Source organism: Corvus brachyrhynchos, unplaced genomic scaffold, assembly GCF_000691975.1.
Source record: "Corvus brachyrhynchos isolate BGI_N302 unplaced genomic scaffold, ASM69197v1 scaffold69, whole genome shotgun sequence".
In the NCBI taxonomy this organism is placed as follows: domain Eukaryota; kingdom Metazoa; phylum Chordata; class Aves; order Passeriformes; family Corvidae; genus Corvus; species Corvus brachyrhynchos.
Genome location: NW_008240228.1, coordinates 4,178,294 through 4,199,532, shown reverse-complemented (window position 1 = coordinate 4,199,532; position 21,239 = coordinate 4,178,294). Strand labels below are relative to the sequence as shown.

General features: G+C 38.6%; 1 protein-coding gene across 1 annotated transcript in view; it reads right to left on the bottom strand.

The window, feature by feature from the left end:
• Positions 1-19,788, bottom strand: part of USP34 (ubiquitin specific peptidase 34) — a 95,482-nt gene extending 75,694 nt beyond the window's left edge. The window contains exons 1-5 of the mRNA XM_017745225.1: positions 19,667-19,788; positions 15,886-16,306; positions 10,667-10,717; positions 10,355-10,504; positions 6,072-6,139 (exon numbers count right to left, since the gene is read on the bottom strand). Coding sequence (XP_017600714.1) covers positions 6,072-6,139; positions 10,355-10,504; positions 10,667-10,717; positions 15,886-16,306; positions 19,667-19,773 — 797 coding nt within the window. The 5' untranslated portion in view covers positions 19,774-19,788. The remainder of the gene's footprint in view (positions 1-6,071; positions 6,140-10,354; positions 10,505-10,666; positions 10,718-15,885; positions 16,307-19,666) is intronic.
• Between the last annotated feature and the right edge of the window lie 1,451 nt (positions 19,789-21,239).

Genomic DNA, 21,239 nt, shown 5'->3' with positions numbered 1-21,239 from the left:
AATAATCCCAGAGTCTGGAGATGTATGACAGGAATCACAGATCAGTAACAGGAGAACAAAAGAAGGAACATTCCAGGCTAAGGCAATCAGATCCTTCCCTGTTCTTAGTTGTGAAATTTGTCTTCTCACGTGGAGCACTGGAAATCAAATCCTGGCAAGAAAGTGCTGCTTTTGTGCTATGGGTTCTAAACAGAAGCAAAGTAGGGATGGAAAGGGAACATTCATTTAAAAAGTCCAGCAGCAAAGCAGGCCCAGTGACCTGCCTTTAACCTACAGACAGGTGAGAGCAGTTACACTCTGAGGGAAAAATGTCCTGGTCTGTGTTACCAAACATAATTATTTGTGATTAGCAAATGAGGTGATTTGTCATCAGCAAATAGTGATGACAGCGCTTGTGTTCCAGCCACCATCCATGTACGTCCTGCCCTAGTGACAAAGGGACATCCTGCATCTCTGCCCAGCTGTGCCAACAGCAAATCAAATATTGAGGATTTATTTTATGGGGGAGGCAGTGAATGAAAGAACCAAGGCCATAATTAAGCTCCCACACCCAATCACAAAAAAGCAGGTACAGGGTTGTGGGATTTTGGAGTTGCTGTCTCTGGAAATGTTCAAGAAAAGGGCAGAAGTGACACTTGGAGACATGGTTTAGTGGTGAACATGGCAGTGCTGGGTTAAAGGCTGGACTCAGGGGTGTTTTCCAACCTTAATGATTCTATGACTCTCAGCAATATCAGACCAATTTCTCTCCCCATTTTTGTATGCAAATTCCTATCAGCCCTTGTTCCCAGAGCTTTCCCATGTCCATAATGCACATCAAGTCAGAGTCAGTAGATTGGTGAAGCATTTCTGAAGATCTCAGGCATGTTCAAACACATCATATGAACTCTCTCATTTTACAAAGGACAGATGAGTGTTTGCATGCACTGAGCAGGGGGATGGACACACCCACATAAACAAAGCAAGGGCACTTTGCTGGCTTCACTCAATTTCTGTAACAGGACTTGGACCTGAAATCTTCCTCATACTACAAAGTTTGGTGAAGTTACTACATTAATCTAGTTTATAAAACAGAACATTTCTTTTTTTACTGCAATATTATCAGTCTAAACCTACTTTCATTTACCCACATTTTTAACCTGAATCAGGCTTGTGTCATATTTTCTGTATTACAGTATTGAGAGTGTGTTGTTAAAAAAACTGCAAGTTATAGTAAGTGAAACTGTGGTGTAGGTGCATTTTCATAGCTACAGAAGTACTTTAACAAAACCTTCTGTTTTGCCAAGGCCCTAATGAAAGCTACAGAACAGAGCACTTGTCACCACTCACTCAGCCCAGGTATTTGACACAACTGGGTTGTACTAACCAGTAAAAAAGCAGAAGATGGCAAACTTCTCTTTAGAAGTGTAACTGCAGCCAACACTAGAAAATTTATTGGCACTACTACACTGGTCATAAATCAAACATGATCATATCTTTACTAGAAAGATTAAAACCACAGAAACTTGCAGAGTAGGCCACACCTCCTTTTTTATTGTGGAAAGACGCAATGGCCTAAACCTGTCTGCATCAGTAACATTTTATGTTTTTAGAGGTATAACATTATTATTATTATTAACAAAAAGGAAATCTTTACCGATTTTTGACTACCTGTAAATTTGCTGCATTGCCTCATGTAAGAACAGTGGAGGCAAAAGGTCTATTTAACCCAAAATAGCCACTCTAAAAGCGGATTAAAGATTTACCCCACGTATAAAAAAAATGGATGAACCTATCTACTACTGTGAATTCATTTATCTCTTTCTATTTATACTTTTGGCTTTCTCATTAACCTGTGCCAGTCAGTTTGACAATTATGCTGGTGTGAAAAACAAACTCCTTTCACTTCTTAAATCTGCAACCTGACAATTGGGTGGCACATTCTCCATTCCTTGTTTTTCAAAACCTGTGAATTACCATTTCCTACTTATTATCTTCATATCATTCATACACGATATGAATTGCCCTGTCAAAAAAAAAAACCCTCCTAGACTGTCTCTCCTCTTCTCAACGTAAATTTTTTATTGCCACCTTCTTTGTCACACTTCCTACCACCGAGGTAGTTCTGTTATTATCTGCAGGATGGAAGGATCAGAACTGTATAGACAGTATAGAAATGTGAATGTGTGACTGACTCATATAATGGCTTAATAATAGCTTCCATTCCGTCCTTCATTACTTTTTTAATTCCTACATTTTTATCTTTTTGAGTCTGATGAGCATTAAGTCTTAAAAGAAGAGATGAATGATATGACAGGACCTGGGTAATCTACTTAATCTGGAGTTTTTACCTAAATGAGACTTCCAGAATGAAACATACCTTTTTCATAAATCTGCAAAAAGGATACTCCACGTTTATAGGACCTGTCCTGCCAGCCTGGCATACTTCAAATAATCAATTCATATATAAAATCTACATTCAATTTTTTAAAATATCGGTTTTAACCTACTTAAATTATTTCATTTTGCTGTATTCAGGGATAGAGAGAGTTCAGTTTTAAACATGCAGTTCCATGCTAATGTAACGCTTACAATCACATCTTATGCTTCAGGACTTCAGCTACTCAGCTGTGAAATCATCTTTTTTTCCTTTAATCTGACTCCTTTGGACCACAGCTGCAAAAGGGCATCCAGCAGAATGAGTCAGTGCTTCTCAAGTGTCTGGTTATTGTCTTCTGACCTATCTATTCTTTTTACTTTAAATTTTCAGATTTTTTGGAGGATGGAAATATTTTTTGTGATTAAAACCTTCAAGGCTCATTACAAGAGGTTTTCATGACATGTAGTAGCAAGGAGTAGTTTGGGTACTCCCATAAAATCCATCTCAAGATGAATATTTTTAACAGGAGAGTAATTTGAATTCTCTCAGCTGCATTTTCTATGGGAAGCACCATGGATCAGGAATTGTTTGGAGTTTCCACTTCCTCTGCAGCTACCAGTGCTGTGTGCACCCCATGCCACAGCCACACAGGAGCCACTGCCACTTGGAATTTCCTCCCAATGCGCTCCATCACAGAACGTTCTGTTTCTGCTTAACTGGGGCAGAGACAGGAATCCTTCGCAAAAAATGTCTCAGATCCATCTTCAAGCAGGAGACAGCGAGAAGGGGATGAGAGCAGAAAGGGGTGGAACAAAATATGCTCCTGGTCAGTGCTACTGCTGCACTTTCTAAAGGACAGAACTCTTCATGGCACTTTCAGTCAACAGTCTCACCACTGAAAAACTGCCTTCAAAACACCACTGGTGAGAGCTCCTGCACCCTTGAGACATTCAGGATTTGGAACCCTGGAGAGCATCTCTCATCTCTGATCTTGAGACACAAAACAGATGGAACCAACACCTTTGTTCATAAAGAGACATCATCAACTCACCCTCATTTATAACTGCAGGAAGTCAGGACTTACTTTCTCAAGTCACTTTTTCAAGTGTCTTTTAATGAGAATTTTGCAATTTTAAATGCAGAATTCTAAGGTATTAGGATCAGTAAGAGCTTCCTTCTGAGGAGGTCAGAATCACTTTGCTTCCTTACTGAAAGATGTAAATTTTAATTTAGGTAATTTTCAATTTAATCCTTTATTTCTTTCCCAAACTGCTTAAAAACACAGGCCCCTCAGAGGCAAGATGTGAATGTCTGTGCTCCACTGGCCAGGCAGAAGATAACATTTATTCATCTTTTTCTAGGAGCAGCAATAATGACAGCAGGATTGTGCCCATGATCTCTGCAAATTCCAACAGTGGTCTCCTCTCTACAAGTACACACACTTTGCTGTTTCCTTCATCCACTCCTTGTGGAAATAACCATAACATAAAGGGTAACCTCAGCTGACTAAAAGTTCTGCTAAGATGCTGGTCAGGTGATCTCTCTTGCTGCTCATGCTGGTCAGCTCTGCAAAATGTACTTCCTGCAGGGAACCTACAGGAGCAGCAACTGGAACTAAATCAGAGTCCCAGGAGCTCATTCTAGACTGAAACCTCCTCCAAGCCCTCTTAGTTTGCAGGGCAGCAGAAGCTCTGCAGGATTTCTTTAAAAGGTGCTGTGCTGCTGTGCCCAGCATTGTATCCCCTTTTTTTTTTGTCTTTTTCCTGAAGTAAAAGCAGACGGAGACCCAGAGACCCAAGCTGCTAAGGCAAGATCTGTAAGTTTGATAGCCACGTGGGGTGAGCTGCATCCATCAAGAGTCATCTTTCCCTGAAGGCATCTGTGTTCACTTCTGTCCCACATAAAGGTACAGCACTAGAGGTTATTTTTGCTCTATGGCCTCCAAGCTTCAGTCCCACTCCATAAGCGAATCATCACTAAAAAAGCTCTGGATTTCATAACACTGAGAAACCTCAGATCCCATCAGGATTCAACTGTGAAAAATAAAAACTGGGAGAACATCCCCATCCTGCTCTAAACCAGGTTTTCCATAGATGTATCCCGTGTCAATGTTACCTGATTGATGTAAACCTACTGTAAATTCTACAAACAGACATCAAGGGCATTATTTATGGCAAGAAGCTGCTGACAAATCACATTTCAAACCAGATGCGAATATTCTAATGGGTAAAGAGGAAGACATGAGAACTCCCCAAAAAAATCTTCTATACATTCCAGTGACCCCAATTACAACTGGAGTTATGAAATAGAAAATGTTTTAAGCATTACAGGATGACAAGCAAGGATTAGCAACAAAAACTGCAGGACATGTTATTCTGTCTCCCTCAAGTAGTTCCTTATTATCAGCCTAACTCTAACTGCTGATGCCTCAATGCCCTTTTTCATTTCCATACATTGCAAGAAGACAGGGAAGGCTCGTGACCAAATTCCCAGGAACACCAACAAGCATTAATGGAATATGTATGGAGACAAGCACTTGAAAATCCTCTGCCTGCTCTCTCTTGACTGCCTCATGATTAATGATTACCTTTATAAGATTTCAAAGATAGCACATCAGCATTAAAGGAGTGCACTTGGCTGGACTGTAACTCAAGAGTGATGTGTTTTAATAAAAGATCAAAATACTCTTCTCTCTGCTGGTATGATTTTAGTAGAAACCATAGTACAGCAAAATAGATCGACAGCCAAGCCAGTACTTAAATTTTTACAGTCAAAATAAAACCAGACCATTTTAAAATATGAAACAATTCCCAATCTCATTGTTCTGGGAACCTGTTTGTTGCCAATGTAATTATTTTTGTTGAGTGTTATTTTATACTGGTGTAGTTAAGACAGAATAATGTGTGAAGGCCGTTTTTGCTATGACCAGTGTAAGCACATTTCTAACATTACAGTTAGAGGAAACCCAGAACCCTGGAGGAGCTGTGGACCAATGCAAAAGCAGTGGCCTGCACCAGGAAAATTTAATGTTGGGCCACTGAAAGGGGAATTAGCTGTGACCACACCCCTCCACCTCCAGGCAGATACACACAGAGATAATTTCATCAGCAGCTCACTGAAATGTTTCTATTGTCCTGAGAAACCCAATAAAAACAAATGGCTTGTATAATTAAATACCCTTACAAATACTTCAGTTTAAAAGTGTTTTCCATGATAGACAGCTTGATAGAAAGGAAATCTTTGGGGCTGGATATATTTAGCTACATGAAAGTGTGAGTAGACTTTTGATCGCACTTCGGTTCCTGCCAGCTGGAAACACCGAACATCAGAATGTGAAGCTGTGTTCAAACTCAGGATCTGAATTCTCGGTGACTGCAGATTGCTCTTCTACTTACAGCATCTCGCTGCAAACTCGATGTACAGTTTTATGAAGGTATCACTCTGAGGGAGACTGTGGTACAATTGAACCTGACCCAACACGTCAGAATGGGGCTGGATGTCACACTCAGAATGTTCTTAACAAGATTGATCTGATCGATACTGAAATCCGATGCAAGGAGCTGCCCAAACTAACTCTAAACATTACCTTCACCCTCCTTGTTGAAATGACAGTCAGAGCACCAACCTGTACAATTAAAAGTGTATCAGCTGCAATTAGAAATAGGTGCCGTCAAAAAGCCCCACAAGAAAAATTCTTAAAATAAAAATTTACCTGATAACGTAAGTCCTAAAGGGTATAATGTGCTGCATGACAGCAGGGATGTGTAGCCATATTCTGATCTATAATGCAAAAACATAAATAGATAAAAATTTCATTAATGACATTTAAAGAGATCAGCAAAAAACTGAAATACTGTCAGTACATTTGCACATGCAACCCCCCTTTAAGAAAAGGCTTTCTTGGTGGTTTCCATTCAACTCCTTACTTTTCTAATTTTCCAAACTGTTATCTGAGGAATGCTTTCGTGGCTTATAAAGAGGATTTGTATCTTTCCTGCTAGTCAACTGGAAAATACAAACTTTGTATAAATAGTATCATACTGCCCAGGTGTCTCATTTTTTTATTTTCTGCAATTTCTTTAGTAGGAAAAACTGCTACTCCACCTTGTGGGTTGTTTTTCTTTTCTTTTTTCCTTAAAACGCTACATGAAAATTATTCCACTCTTTTACTTCCTTGCAAACCACTCCTAAACCAAGTAACATTGACTTGTGTTGTTTTCCATCTCAGGGCTTACATATCCTATAAAATGTTTTACAAGCAGTGATTAAGCACAGTTTTTTACTACCTTATTTGCATTTCTCGTATTTACCATTCTGCCTTTACCACCTTAGCAAAGCTGAATGCAGGAAGAAAATATATGCAGAGGAGAAAAAACCCTTGAAACAGCTACTCAGCACCGCTGTGAGGAAAAGCACCGACCAAACAACTTCCACAGGCAAAGTCAGAAGTGCCATCTGCATTTCAAACAGGAATTCTGAGCCTGCTAAACCTGTTACTCCGTGCCAGGTAAGGGATGGAGCACAGATGAAACAGCAGCAGCTGTTGCTCCTGCCCACGTAAATTCAATCATGTGCACGCAGAACCCTTGTGAAAAGCAACCCTGTCACTCACCCAGGGCCCTCTGCATCCCCACCTCTGCTCTTAAAAGAATTTCAGCTTTGCAACTGATGCAAGAAAATCTGCCTAAGGACTCAATTCCACATGCAGAAAATGTATATATTCCTTTTTGACGGGAGAGAAAACTATTAGGCTGCAGTCAAACTTATCACCAGTTTCTTTTCAACATTTCCAGCATTTGCCAAGGAACTTTCTGAGTCAGTTCTGACAAAAATATTTGCAGGCTCACTTTTTACAAGGCAACAAGCACTGCACAGAAACAATATAACCTACTTTGCAAGACAAACCAGCCAAATCTTCACACTGCAAAAAAGACCACATTTGGAATAAGCCTCTGATCCAACTGGCAGCCTCAAGAAGGAAAAAATGCTAACATCCCAAAGATACAAAGTGTCACTAGAAGATGCTTGTTCTAGAAACAGGAATTAAACAACATTTTGACAAGGAATTGCAAGGATGACAAAGATACTACTGTGGTTACACTATTTGATTTTTAACACCATGTACTCTGCTTCGAATACAGTATGAAACACCAAAGAAAATACATTTCTTTGTGAAATAAAAGTATGAAATGTTATCATTTTGTTTTTATAGCTTTCACTGTTCACAGAAATTTCACTCTGTATCAATTCAAACTCGTAAGTTGAAATCATGCATCTGTAAACTTGTATTACACACAACCTTCAGCCTCAGAATTCAATTAATGCATCATTTCATATGTTACAAATGAAACTGTGATTTTGAATATGGACTCACATTTGCATACTAAATTGTTTAAATGACAGAAAGTAACATATATAAAATTACATCACCTCGCACCTGTAAAAAGACAAAAAATAACATGAAATTACATCACTTTTTGTTTCCACCTGCTTTTAAGACAAAGTAGTCACTGCATCTGTTCTGTTCTCAAGTTTCAACGAGTTTTTTTTTCTATTATTTGCTCTTTATCAGAGGTAATTAATTGCTAGAAGGTAGTGGCTAAAGAACTCCTTCACCTTACAGACTTGAAAATAAATTCCAGCATGGATATTTCAAGGAATCTTTACAAGAATGGCTGCTTAACTGCCATTCTCAAGAGCTACTACAGCTGTGAAAATGCATTTAAGGGTTACTACACACTGTGGTCTTGCTTTACACATTGGGAACAAGTTAACAATTGACGCTGCAGAGTTCTTATTGGAATAAATATCTCTAAATCCCATAAAATCAAATGCTCTGGGATAAAACCAAGTCAGATTAGCAGAGTTCTTGCTGAGACCACCAATTAACTAACCCTTGCTCAGTTTTGTGAATGCTTCTTTTTGTTTTAGTGGAGTTTGGTGTATTGGTCCACAATCAGAAAAATTTATTAAATTATTTATATTTATCTAACTGATATGAACTATACAGTGAAATGATATAAAAACCAAAAGAGAAAGAGAAACATTATAACAAAATCCTAAGTTCATGCATCATTATAGAGGGGGAGAAATACCTTTTTTTTTTAAATATTGGCAAGGTAAAATGTATTTTGTCCAAAAAATTAGCTGCTTCATTTGGCTGTAATAAGTATGTTGCATTTGAAAGGCAGCAGCAGTGCTACCAAGTACACTGAGTGACATCAAAATGCAGCAAGTGGATGAATAAAGCACATTACAGCTGGAATATTTTCTTATATTTTCTGTAGTGAACTGACATATAAATAACATCTAAATATAATTTTTTTAAACAGTCTTCCTCCAGCTCACACACAGATTTGCCAGCAAAGCCAGAGAGAGTACAAAAGAAAGGTGCTCGCTGAATGGGAAAAGATGCAATGCTGGAAGAGGCTGAAGAAACAGTTCTTTTGGTAATGGTTTGGGTTGAATTTCATTTTATCTGCCAAGTTTAACCATAGAACTCCTCTAAAACAGCTGCAAAAGCCAGCTTAATGGGTTACCTACTAGAACCAAAGAGAAATGCAAAGTTGCTAAGTAACTGAAAGGAGAAACTTGGCTGAGAAGTATTTTGGAATAGGGCACATCACTAAGAATAAAGAAAATAAACAATTTATGTGGAGAAAAATAAAGACTTTCAAAAAGGAAAAAGAAGAAAGGCAGTTGCACTGATATGGGATACTCAGGAAATGGGATTTGAAGTCAGAATGCTGGTTTAAAAACATGTTGGTGTGATAGGGAGCTGCCACTCATTGTTCAAGCAGTTTTGCCCCTTCTCACAAAAAATAAAGCAAAAATGCAAAAACGTTTTGTAACCAAAATTTCCTTCTGAACCAGAATAAGCTACAAGAACACAGCTTTCAGCAGATGGTTTGATGAGGACTGCACTGACAGCAGCTGGAGATGAAGAACTCATCAGCTCACACAAAAAGGGCCAGAAGAGAACATAATCTCACAGGCTGAGAACATACCTCACAATCAAACATAGGGAGGCACTGCACCAGCCCCCCTGGGCAGCTGTAGAAGAATGGAGCAGACCATGGCCTTGCCCATTTGGTCTCTGACCTACAAGTCAGGAATTACCACACTAAAGGATCAGGAGAGTGGGATACAGATCCTCAACACCAGCTTGATTTCAGTCACTGGCTCCCTCTGTGCAAAGCCATTCCAGTATTTACTCAGAACATCCTCCTGGTTGGAGGATAACAGCAACAAGGAAGGGAAGATGTGTGGGAGGAAGGATCAGATTTTAAGTATTTAAAATTGCAAACAGTGTCAAAATGATGTCAAACTCACTTTGTACAAGGCATAACAAACTACTGGTTTCCTTTTTGCCCATCCCCAAGACAGGTCACAACTTCTACCCTCACATTACACCAAGTCTTCATATGTCCTTCAAGGACTGGGTTTTATTTTTATCACCAATCTCCTTCAAATCTCCACTAAAATCAGTTCGTAATTCTGCCAGACAAAAATCCCTGAGATTTCAAAATGCAGAAATGATGGAGGAGATGCATTCTAAAACTAAGGGGGAAAAAAGATGATTACCTCTATGCTGCAAATGTGTATAATGGTATAAAATCACATGAAATTGAAGCGAAAATAAATCCTTTGGGCCTCATAGGGAATAGCTGAGAAGTTAGAATACCCTAAAGAAACTGAAACCACTTCCACGGCACAATTTCAGGGACAGAAATGGCCTCTGACAACATTCTTGTATGTATCTTTTGGAGCTGTTACAATCTTCCTATCTAGGTACGAACTTGGAAAACTACTTGTGTGCTTCCAGGAGATGCAGAAGGTTTGGACAATGAAATGCTCTACGGATGAGCAAACCTCATTCCCAACACGGAAAATTTACAGCCTTTTTATCCCTCCCTGGTCCCACAGAGTTCCTCCAGACTTCAGATTCCTTTCACTTTTTGTGCTCAAGTCACAGAGTTTAAAGGGAATACTCACATTAGACACCACTGTGATAAATGCATGTGCTATAAGAAATGGCAGCGTCTCGGGGGTTCCGTACTCAAAACAATCCTTCATGAGGGAAAGGCCATTTTTTCCACAAAACAGACAAACATAACGAAGCAAGTGCAATGGTACTTCTACATCCTAGAAACAGTCAAAAAACAGGAGAAGAATCAATAGTAGATCATTCAGACATACAGGAAAGTCAAAAGCTACATTAGTGTAACACAAATCCATACAGAGGAATGAATATGGTTATTTTAAGTTTCTAGGAAATGTGCACCTATTTAAAAGTGGACAACTTACATTCATATCACAGAACGCCCCTAATATATTGCTTTCTTGAGCAGAAATATCCTGTTTAAAGAAAAGAATTAAAATTAATTCAAGCAATAAAAGCACATTTATAGAAAAAAAAAAGCAACTGCCATTTACCAGGTATCACAGTCAACAACAGAAAGACCAAATTCCTAATTCAGAGGAGGACAGAAACTCAAGCTTTGCTCCACTTTTACAATGCAAAACAGACTTTTCTGTACTTTTTACCTCTGCTAATATATATGAATACACAAATATACTTAGGAGAACATTTCAGCAGTGGCTCTCAAAGGCTGGATTAACAGATTATTCTTCAATCCCACCCCTGTTGAGATCACTAATTTTTTTTAACAGGAATATGGTAAAGGGGATAGTTTGTCACACCAGCCTGAGAAATACAGAACATAACCAACCCAGGGACTTTGGAATGCAATTTCTAATAAACATGAGACATTTATGCAAACATCTGAATTTAGACGAAAATCCAGGACATCCTACAATCCTACATATAATGATTTAAAGGGTTAAAATGTCAAAATATTCATTGTCATAAATATTAAAAATCTTTAATTTCAACTACTATATTTTTATATATAGTATATATACTATATATACTATATATATGTAGTATATATTTATTTTTAATAAATGCCAAATTTTTACAGGAGTGAGCTAAGTGACGATGGGGAAGGAATTGTATCACCTTATCACTCTGCTGGCTACTTGCTGCAACAAGAAATCTATTTTCTGGAAGCACTAAACTGGAAAGGGTTTGGGAAAACAGCTTTTCTTTTTAATGTCTACAACATCCACTTGTTGGGCAGTATAGAGTGGGAAGCTTCCTTATTAGGGCTGTAACTTATTGTGGGTTTCATGCACATTGCTGGGGGCAAAAGGGCACTGAAGGTATAAAATGTGGCTGTAAAACTCTACATTGCCATGGATACTTGTAGGTAAAGGACACATTCCTGTTCTCTCACCCCTCCATGCCAAACACCCAGTACTGATAGTCACAAATCAAATGCAAGTTTAACATAAAGTAAAGTTTTTAAATGAAATTTCCTGAATATATTTTAAATAGCTGTGTAGGAGTAAGCTTCTTAGAACTGTACCAGAGGATGCTGGAGGCAAGCAATTTTGGATGGATTAAGTGTGATACAAACATTTTGAATTATTCAATATGCTCATATTATAGCTAAGCATTTATTTTCTTTTTTTTCTTCTGCTGAACTCTAAGTCATGCCTGAACTCGTGATACTCTACCAGTTATTTTTAAAACAGCTTTGAAGGCAGTAGGTGGTATGTTTTTCAGCAGCAAGAAAAGGTGTTCAGTGCTCTGCTCATGAAAACTGCAGAAATGGTGTGAGAAATTTCATTAGTTTTCTTGAAAAAAGCAGATTTGTTGCCAAGTGAACTGCAGTTCTTAGAATGCAGAAATCCCAAACTCACAGAGGGCTGTTGCATGAGTCCTGCAAAGCTTGGAAAAGGCTGCAGTTGAGAGACTGAGTCTGGAAACGTGACTTCTGTTCTTGCACATGGGAAACAGAACAGTCTGAGAGTTCCTTAAGCTCGAGTTTATGAGGAAATAAGAGAATTCCTCATGAGAATCTCATATGGCATTAAATCCCACTATCACTTCAGCAGAACCTCGAGCAGCTCCCCAAGACCTTTACCTGGAGAAAAGCTGCAGAGGGACTTTGGAGAAAGGCAGGCAGGGATATTGGCCCAAAGCCATACAGCAAAAAGAAAAGGGGGAATGGCTTCAAACTGCCAGTGGGCAGGGCTAGATTTGGGATTAGGAAGAAATTCTTCCCTGTGGGGATGGTGAGGCCCTGCCACAGGTTCCCCAGAGAAGCTGTGGCTGCCCCATCCCTGGAAGTGTTCAAGGCCAGGCTGGACAGGGCTTGGAGCACGCTGGGATAGTGGAAGGGGATTGGAATGAGATGAGCTTTAAGGCTCCTTCCAAACATCCCATAATAAAATGTACTGGCTGAGGTCTGACCTGGAGACAACCTTGGTGGAAAGCACAGACATCTTCCAAGAAAATATTTACTTGAAAAGGAGAAGCAGAGAGCACAAGACCCCAAAGAGTCAGGGATTGCAGCTACAGACACCTCAACAACTGATTTTGTTTCCACTTTCATTTCATCCTCTGTCAAGATCTGCTAAATGGTCAGGTAACTCCCTCCACATTCATCGTTCATTCTGAGACAGTGCCAGGTTCAGGAGTGCACTTCACATTGTTGCTTCTTTCTCTACAGGATTTTAAGAGCCTCCTTTTATAGATTCTTTTTTCCCCTCCTGAAAGTGTCCATTCCAGGTATTTCACTTGCAGCACAAAGTATGAAAAGGATAGGGCATACAGCCATAAACCACCCTGTATGCAAGAGTTCTTAAAAATATCCCATTAAAAAAAAAAAAAAAAAAAAAAAAAAGCAAGAACATTTCTCAAAAAACCAACCAGATTTTTAAAAGTATTTTGAGTTAATTTTGTTTAGGATGAAAAATAGACACAAAGGCCCCTCTGGGCACCAAAAATATTGACAGATTTTAAGAGAGATGTGTACATGGGCCTTCTGGCTACCAATCAGGCTGTCATGGTCTTCACTCTCACTTTAGAGATGTTGCAAGGGACAAAAGCAATTCTTAGCCTGTATCATTTAAGGAGAGAGCTGGATGATCCTGCAGGTAGAAACCTTTTTGACTACAACAAATCTTGCTTTACTGTTCATTTTAATCCAACTTTATGAAGTCCTGAACAAGGGAAAGCCTCCTGCTTCCACATGAATGTTTTTCTTCTCCACCAGACAGCCCAGTGTAAAATGGCTTTGGCAAGCAGCTGAGAAGAGGATCCAACTTCAAGACTTGTCTGCTACCATTGAGAACAAAGCCCTTGGAGGTGTCTGCAGAGCAAAAGATAACAGAAACACTGCTAATTGTTACCGTGGGAAAGCCTCACATTGGGAATTTTTAAATGGCAGCCTAGGAGGCCATTTCTAGGCACAGTGAAACCTCAGTGGGTGTGATAACTCCATGAAATTGTGGAAATTCACCTCAAGAATCTAGAACAAGGAATTTCTAAAGTCAGTCAGAGTGGAGACTGGAGTCTGTTCTGAATCAGCAAATTTCCCTTTTTCCAGGGCAAACACAATGCTTAATGGGAAAGGGAGAGAGCTACAGCAGCTTCTCCCAACAAATTCTTGGCAGATTCCAGCTGTTCAGGAATCTGTTTAACTTACAAGTATAGATAATGCACTTAAACCAGGGACTTTTTATTTTAGCATCTCTTGAGGACTGAGAGCAAGCCTGATTTAAAATAAGAAGTGCTCTTGTTACTGGGACTAATAACTTGTCTCAATTCAACTAAGATGTGCTCTAGACTGAAATCCAAAATTAAATTCTAAACCTCAGTGAGTCACTCATGGGAGTAGAAAGTTTTGACATTAAATAGCTAACACTACTCTAGAGTAACAGAATCCTAGTGCTGTCCAAATAAGGAAAATATCAATTTGTAAGAAAAATTATTGATGCTGGGACCTTTGAAAAGCAAAATTAAAAACCTCCACCCCCCCACCCCGCCCCAAAAGGTACACAAATACGACAGGCTGGCACACCTCCATAATCCAGACCTGCAAACACACCAAGTCTAGCAGAAAGGAAAAAAAATTTCCCTTACCTGCCTGTACCTCAGGAAAGTGGTTTTCATTCTCAGCTTCCCCTTAACTTGTGTTTTTAGGATAGCTAATGAATGTATTAGGTAATTCAAGTGATGTGTAACAGTACGGTACATACGTAATATACACATTAGTATGTCTGGAGTGCTGGGCATCATCACAGTACAGCAACCTACAGCAGATCTGGATCTAAATCACTCCAAGGCTGCACACCAAGGGAAAAAGAAACTCCATCAGGCACTTGGAGATTTTCTTTTGATTCTTTGGAAGTGAAATTCAAAGAGAAGGAAAAAACCAGAAGAAATAGTAATTTAAAAGAATCAGGTGGGATAGTCCACAGAAGAGCTGTTCCAGGAATTGTTCATTCCACATTCCTCTGAAGCCAGTCTTAGTACATGTCCCACAGGAGTGCAGAAGATAAATCAATTCACTTTATATCTATACACACACACACTTGAAACTACCTCTGTTAACTTACACCCATATGGTTTGGAGTAGGACAAGAACCAAAATCCAGCCCACCTAAAAAACCCACTGTGTAGGGGGTTTTAACTACATTTATGGTCAGATATGGCAGCATTCATTCAGTAAAAACTGATCAGATGTTGTGACCACCCTAACTTACATAATTGTATCTGACCCGGCATCTTCTCATTTTGGACTTAAGTTTATAAAGCAAACTTCACCCCTCAGAGCTCCAGTGAGCTCCCACAACTCTCTAAATAAAAAATAAAAAAGAGTAGGTTGGCTGCACTTTAATTCTCCACTTTGACATTCTCAGAAGTTTGTTGGATAGAAGCTTTTCTTAGACAGTGAACCGTACATCATCTTTGCATACAAATACTGTAAAATAACTGTTTACTTGATACTAGACTACCACAAGTTGGATCAAAAGCCAACCTTTCCAAAAACGTGATGTTTCCACTAGGAAATGCTGACACCATCATACTCATTTCAGAAACTGTGATTTAAGCATGGCAGGATTTTTGAAAATTTTTCTTTTTTTTTTTTTTTAGAGGCAAATAGGGAAGATGTGAATAGCAGCCATAACAAATATCAGAGAGAAAAACCAGTACCCTGGAACAAAGCAACCTGTGCAAAGCTCAGTTATTCCAGTTGATTAACCAGCTGTTCTAACAAGTTTGGTCTTGCACAAAGTCTAGTTTCTGAAGCTTTGCTTCTAGAACCACAGATTGCAATGAAAAGAAATTAATAAACTGTTAATGGGTTACCTTCTGGAAGAAAGGCTTCCTCTTTTTGCCTTCCTGTTATTTAAACAGTACAATAATTCAGTGTACAGTTCCAGCCAACACTTATCAATGTATTACCTATAAAAATTCAGCATATTTTAAAGAAAGTGGAAGAGTATGTGTCATTTTGAAAGTTTCTCTGGAAAGTTCTACTGAAGTCAACAGGAGAGCTGAATGTGCCCATCCCGTGTGAAAGCAACAAGCACCAAAAAAATCTGCTCATTAACGAGAACAATTAACCTTTCACCAAATAATTCCAGATAGACACAAGGAGAACATGTACCTCTATTGTGGGATGAGTATTATGCTTATAAGCTGTGTACAGAGGAAACTGAATCTGAAAGATTTTTGCCACACACAGCAGCAGCTTCTCCTTCTCATCAGTGCTCCATAAGCCAAAAGCATCCGTGCTCTTTGTGGGCTCCTCCTCGCTCAGGATACAAGTTCTTGCGGAATCAAACTTTTTCTCTACAGATTTTTGTCGCTCTCCATTTTCTTCTTCGTGAGACTCTCTTTCTACATTCAGGGGCTCATCAGCATGATTACTCTGCTCTGGCCATGTTGAATCTATATTAATAGTGCAATGTTTACAGAGCTGGTCCCGCAGAGCTTGGACTTGGGCAATCACTAAGTTAATAAGCGCACAAACTACTTGGTTAAAGATCTCCAGATGTTTATACTCCTTGAAACAGCACAAACATTGTCTGTAAGAAAACAGAAGAAAAACATAAATAAAAATTCCTACAGTTAAAATCAGGCAGGTACTTAACCAAGAGAACTCTTCACATTAAAACATGTTAAACAACAAGTTATTTGACAGAATCATAAAATAAAGGAAATCCAAATGAAACAGACTCTACCCAGCAGCAAGTGGGAGTCACAGAACCCTCCTCCTCGAGAACATCCCATTATTTCCAAATGCTTACCAAAACTATCAAGTAACTGTTATCATTGAGCAGCTGCTACAGCAAGTAAAATATAGAAAAAAAAAGTCCTGTGGGCAAGGTCACTGTGCTACTGAAGAAGTCACGTTTTTCAGTATGTTTCTGACTCCGTTTCCTCGTCTGGCTTTCTCTGTTGCTCTTTACTGCAATAAATCATCCTGACATTCTTGTCAGCTGTGTAAGAACTCGTTATTGTTATTTTCAAATCAACAGGGCTCCAAAGTAATTTTATTTTTAATGGAGTATTTAAGTTCACTTCCTTTATCTGCATTTGCATGGTGATCCCATGCACGTTGATATCCTTTATCCGTCTAGGAAAAAGCAGCTCAAGTATCTTCAGTACTTTCTTCACTTGGCAGGCTCAGAGATTATTCCCCTGATTATCTACTGACACACTGCAAAGAACAAGAGGGGAAAACCCTACACCCTTTGACAATATCATTAAAAAAAATCAATTAAATCATGAAGTTCAAAAACTCTAACATATCTAGTTGTGGGCAAGGATAACTATGTATGCCAAATAAATTCTGGGTGCATAAACCCCTAAGGTAGGTACTCTAAACCTATTGTCTGGGAACAGCTGCTTCTTCCATACAAACAAGCACTTCCCTCATTCTGAAAAAAAAAAAAGGTGGAGGATATTCCTGTAAAAGGATTTAAATCCTGGAGAACACAGAAAAGAAAGCCATCATTGCATTGTCCTTACAGAAAATCAAAATTAAAGGCTACGTGCTTGTAACAGACTCTGGGAGATGGACTCAGCTCTTTCTTACTCAAATTCTGCTACATAAACTGGGAGCTTTCTTGCAGCAGAGATCTTCTCCACCTTCTGTTAGATGAAGAACAATGGACTCCAGTCCACAACCAGAGTTCTGAGATATTAAAATAATATAAAAATCACATGTACCATTTCTAAAAGAAATCAGCAGACAAAAGACAGGGCGAGAAATCATCAATAAGTAGCAATTAAAAATTTTTCTGCAACCAAAGCATTTCACTGAGAAACTGGGATTAACAAATTTTAGTTTTTAGGGAAAAAAATCAAGAGAACCCAGAGCTGTGACAGGTAGAGGGTGCTGCCTCTCTTGATGGAACACAAACATGCCCTTGAGCTACAGCTCTTAAAGCACATACTTTCTGAATACAGACATTTATTTTTTTTTCAGTGGGTTAAACAAAAACATAACATTCAGGATTCCCTAATTCCAGCACAGAACAGTGACTGAAGCATCTAAACCCTTTTGTTCCATCTTTGCAGGAAGAAAAATCCCGTTAATATTGTATAAATGGAGTGTGCCCTTACCCATGTGAAAAACACTCTTGCCATTTACTTGTAAATGTATTTCCATATTAACAAATGACAGCAAGGGACTGCAGGCAAAACCCAGTGTATCCTCAAGCGTTTGTCCTGGGGGAAAATTATGTTCAAAAGGTCCACCACTTATGCCTACAAATTACTGCCCACCTCGGGTATAACAAATCATCCTCAATAACAATGAAAACAGTCTGGTGAAGACTTCTCACATATTGGAGAATTCTTTTCCAAGACAGAGGTATGTGCAAAACCTCTAAGTCTTCCTCTGTTGGAATGTGGAGCTCACAGGAAGAAGAGCTCCACCAAAAATTGAGAAGATCAATAAAAAATGAGCATGCTACTTCTTCGAACGTAATGATTTCCAGAAGAAAGCTAAAATGGAAACACTACATGCAGATGGAAGAAAAAGGTGCTCTTCAGGACGTGTTGCTAAATGATCTTCTGAAGGAAAGCAGAGATTTAAACTGCAGACAACAAAGTAAAAAGTGGTTTTTAAGGAAGGCCTCAAACTCAAAACAAGCAGAACTCTCAAAAGCCCATTTGGCAGAGTAGAGACAGGATATGAAATTAAAATGTCAAGTAAAACTCCTTCCTGTGACCTCTTTGTTAGATTCTCCTTTAAACAGCATAAGGACTGCTCTCCAGACTTCTCCAGTATGAAACCACTACATATGGAAGGTAACAAGGAAACCAGAAGAAAAAAAAGAGCTAAATGTTATCCAGTCTTTATTTTTTTTCTTCAGGTTGGATTTGTCAAGCTGTAGAACAGAACAAAACTCTGAACAGATGATGACCTGGAAAACTGGGTTGCAATTGTTCTCTGACAAACCTGGGATCTAGGACCTGTCACAAAATGACAGGAGTCTGGTTTCTGTGCCTGCTGTTTATTTTGATTTAAAAACTCCTTCTCTGTGTCTAAAAGTACATGGCTTTTAGAAGAAAATGAACTGAACTTATAATTTTTGGGCAAAATGAGAAAGAGGATGTTTCCACTTTCACAGGTATCCAAAATCCATTTTTTTTCTTTTGCAATCTTCTAAATACCCAAATAATGTTTTCCAATTTATCCTCTACATGCTTCCCCCAATATTTCTTATGACTTAGTGGATTCAGTTCGGTCTTAAAACTACTGCTGAACACTAAATTCCAAACATCTTTACTGTAAATTCTTTCTAAAAAGTAATATCCATATACTTCCTTGTGCTGAAAGAAGTAGCTGAGAAGTAAGAATAAACTATTCTTAAGCACAATAGCTGATATCATAACTTTAAAGAAACAATCCCAAAACAGTAATTTAAATACTAGATTAAAAGGAATAATGTAGTTGATTTAAGACAACCATGTGCAAAGCATTTTCTTTATCAATTTAGTAGCTATGGGCTGCAATCCTTCAACGCCTTGACTCAGAGTATTGGGACATGGAGGAAAATTTAACATGATGGTTCCATTCAGTCACCTTTTTTTAAAATCTTCTTAGCCTACCCTGCCTCTGCAGAAGACGGTCACAAAATTTCACGTTAAAGCAGCAAGGCACATTGTTTGTCACCACAATATAGCTATTTGTTTTTCTACACAATTATTACAGCCTCCAGAATGCCAACTGCATTCAAAATATGCTTTGCCCAAAATGCACTGGGTAATGAGTTTATTTTTATTTTCTAAGTAGTAAAATAGCCTCTACTCCCCAAGTATCACTTAGCTACACAATAATAATTTGCTAATTCTAATCACCGTACTGTATTTTAAAAAGGGAAACTGCTGTTGAGATCCAGCATCCTCAGCATTCAAACTCAATCCAAAATTACCTTTGTGTCCAGGAATTGATGTAAGCAAATATCTTGAGGGCATGTTCCTTTCTGAGCTGCAAAGCATCACCACCTTCAATGTCTGATACTAAAGAAAACAAAAACATAAATACATCAGGAAGGAAAAAACCCAATGTGCAGTTGCTCTGTTCTTATTAGAAATTACCTTTGACAGCACAAAAAATAAATACTGAAGCAAAACCACGTAGATTTGGTTAAAAGAGGTAAGGTTTAGATGCAAGTGACTTGAAAACTCTTAGTGCACAATGTTCTTGAATACCACTGCAAAAATTCATGATTGAGACCAGACCCTTCTCGTAATCCTATTTTTATGAAATATTCCTCATAAGCTTTCTGGGAACCCCTATCTGATGTGCACTTTCAAGTATGAACTTTCAACAAGTTTACTCATTAATCAGATGCCTTGGGTTTGGTTTTTTGTTTTGCTGGGGTTTTTTTTCCGCTCTGATTTTTAAATGTCTGCATTTGAGATGACCATGAGACCTCAATTTCCTTTTCCTGATCAAATAAAGACTGGGAAAAACAAGAAAACAAACAAAAACCAAACCACAACAAAACGACCAAGATAAGAACAATGTGCTGGGTACATATAAGGTTATTTCAGACTGAGCTGATGATTATTGCTTTCAAATATAGACACCTCTATCGTGACATTTAACCATAATGAATCACTAATCGGCAAAATGATAAAGGCTTACCACATTTATTACAGAGGAAACCAGAACAGTTCTGTACTGAGTTCAAACCCCGAACACTTCACTGAGGGATTATCAAATGCCCCACTTCCCTCTAAAAATGCTTCTACACTCAAATAAGGCCAACATCAGTAGGTCCACAGCTCCACTTACGCAGCACCTTATTTATATCCCAGAGCACTGGATTCTGTCTCCTGGCCACACACCTTTCCCCAACTACCAGTGCACAATTCTTGCTTCCTCCTTGTCTTAAATTTCCAAACACTTGTACAATTATCTAACTGCTACACAAATCAAGGTAAGTATTCCTTTTAAGTGGATCTTTGCATTTATAACACAACTAAGTTTTCATCTCCACATTTCACAAGAAATTTCAAGTATTACATGTTCACAAATCCACTTCACAAGCAAACTTTGTGGGAAAGGTTCTCGAACAGCAGCAAGCTCTTCAGAATCCCTGCCTCAACCTTCTCTCCAACCTCAGCCTTGCAAGGTCCTGTGTGATCCATCCACACAGGTTTCCAAAAACTAAAGCTAATGAATGTCTGTGGGCATGGATCAGAAAGCAAAGTTCAGAAGAAAACCACTTCACAGCATAATCACACTGAACAAATACTTACGACTTCTTTGAAATAAGGATATCATGTATGCACATACATCCACATTTTCATACATACAAATATAAAAACATCCCAAAAGCAGCCTCTGAACAGGATACCATCAAACTTTGAAAACCACTTTTCTGTCTCACTCCTGTAAGGCTTTAAAGATCCTACGCAGCACTGGACAAAGCACAAGATGGAGAAGCAGACTAAAAGATGGGTACCACTCAATACCACCTTTTATTTCAAACACCA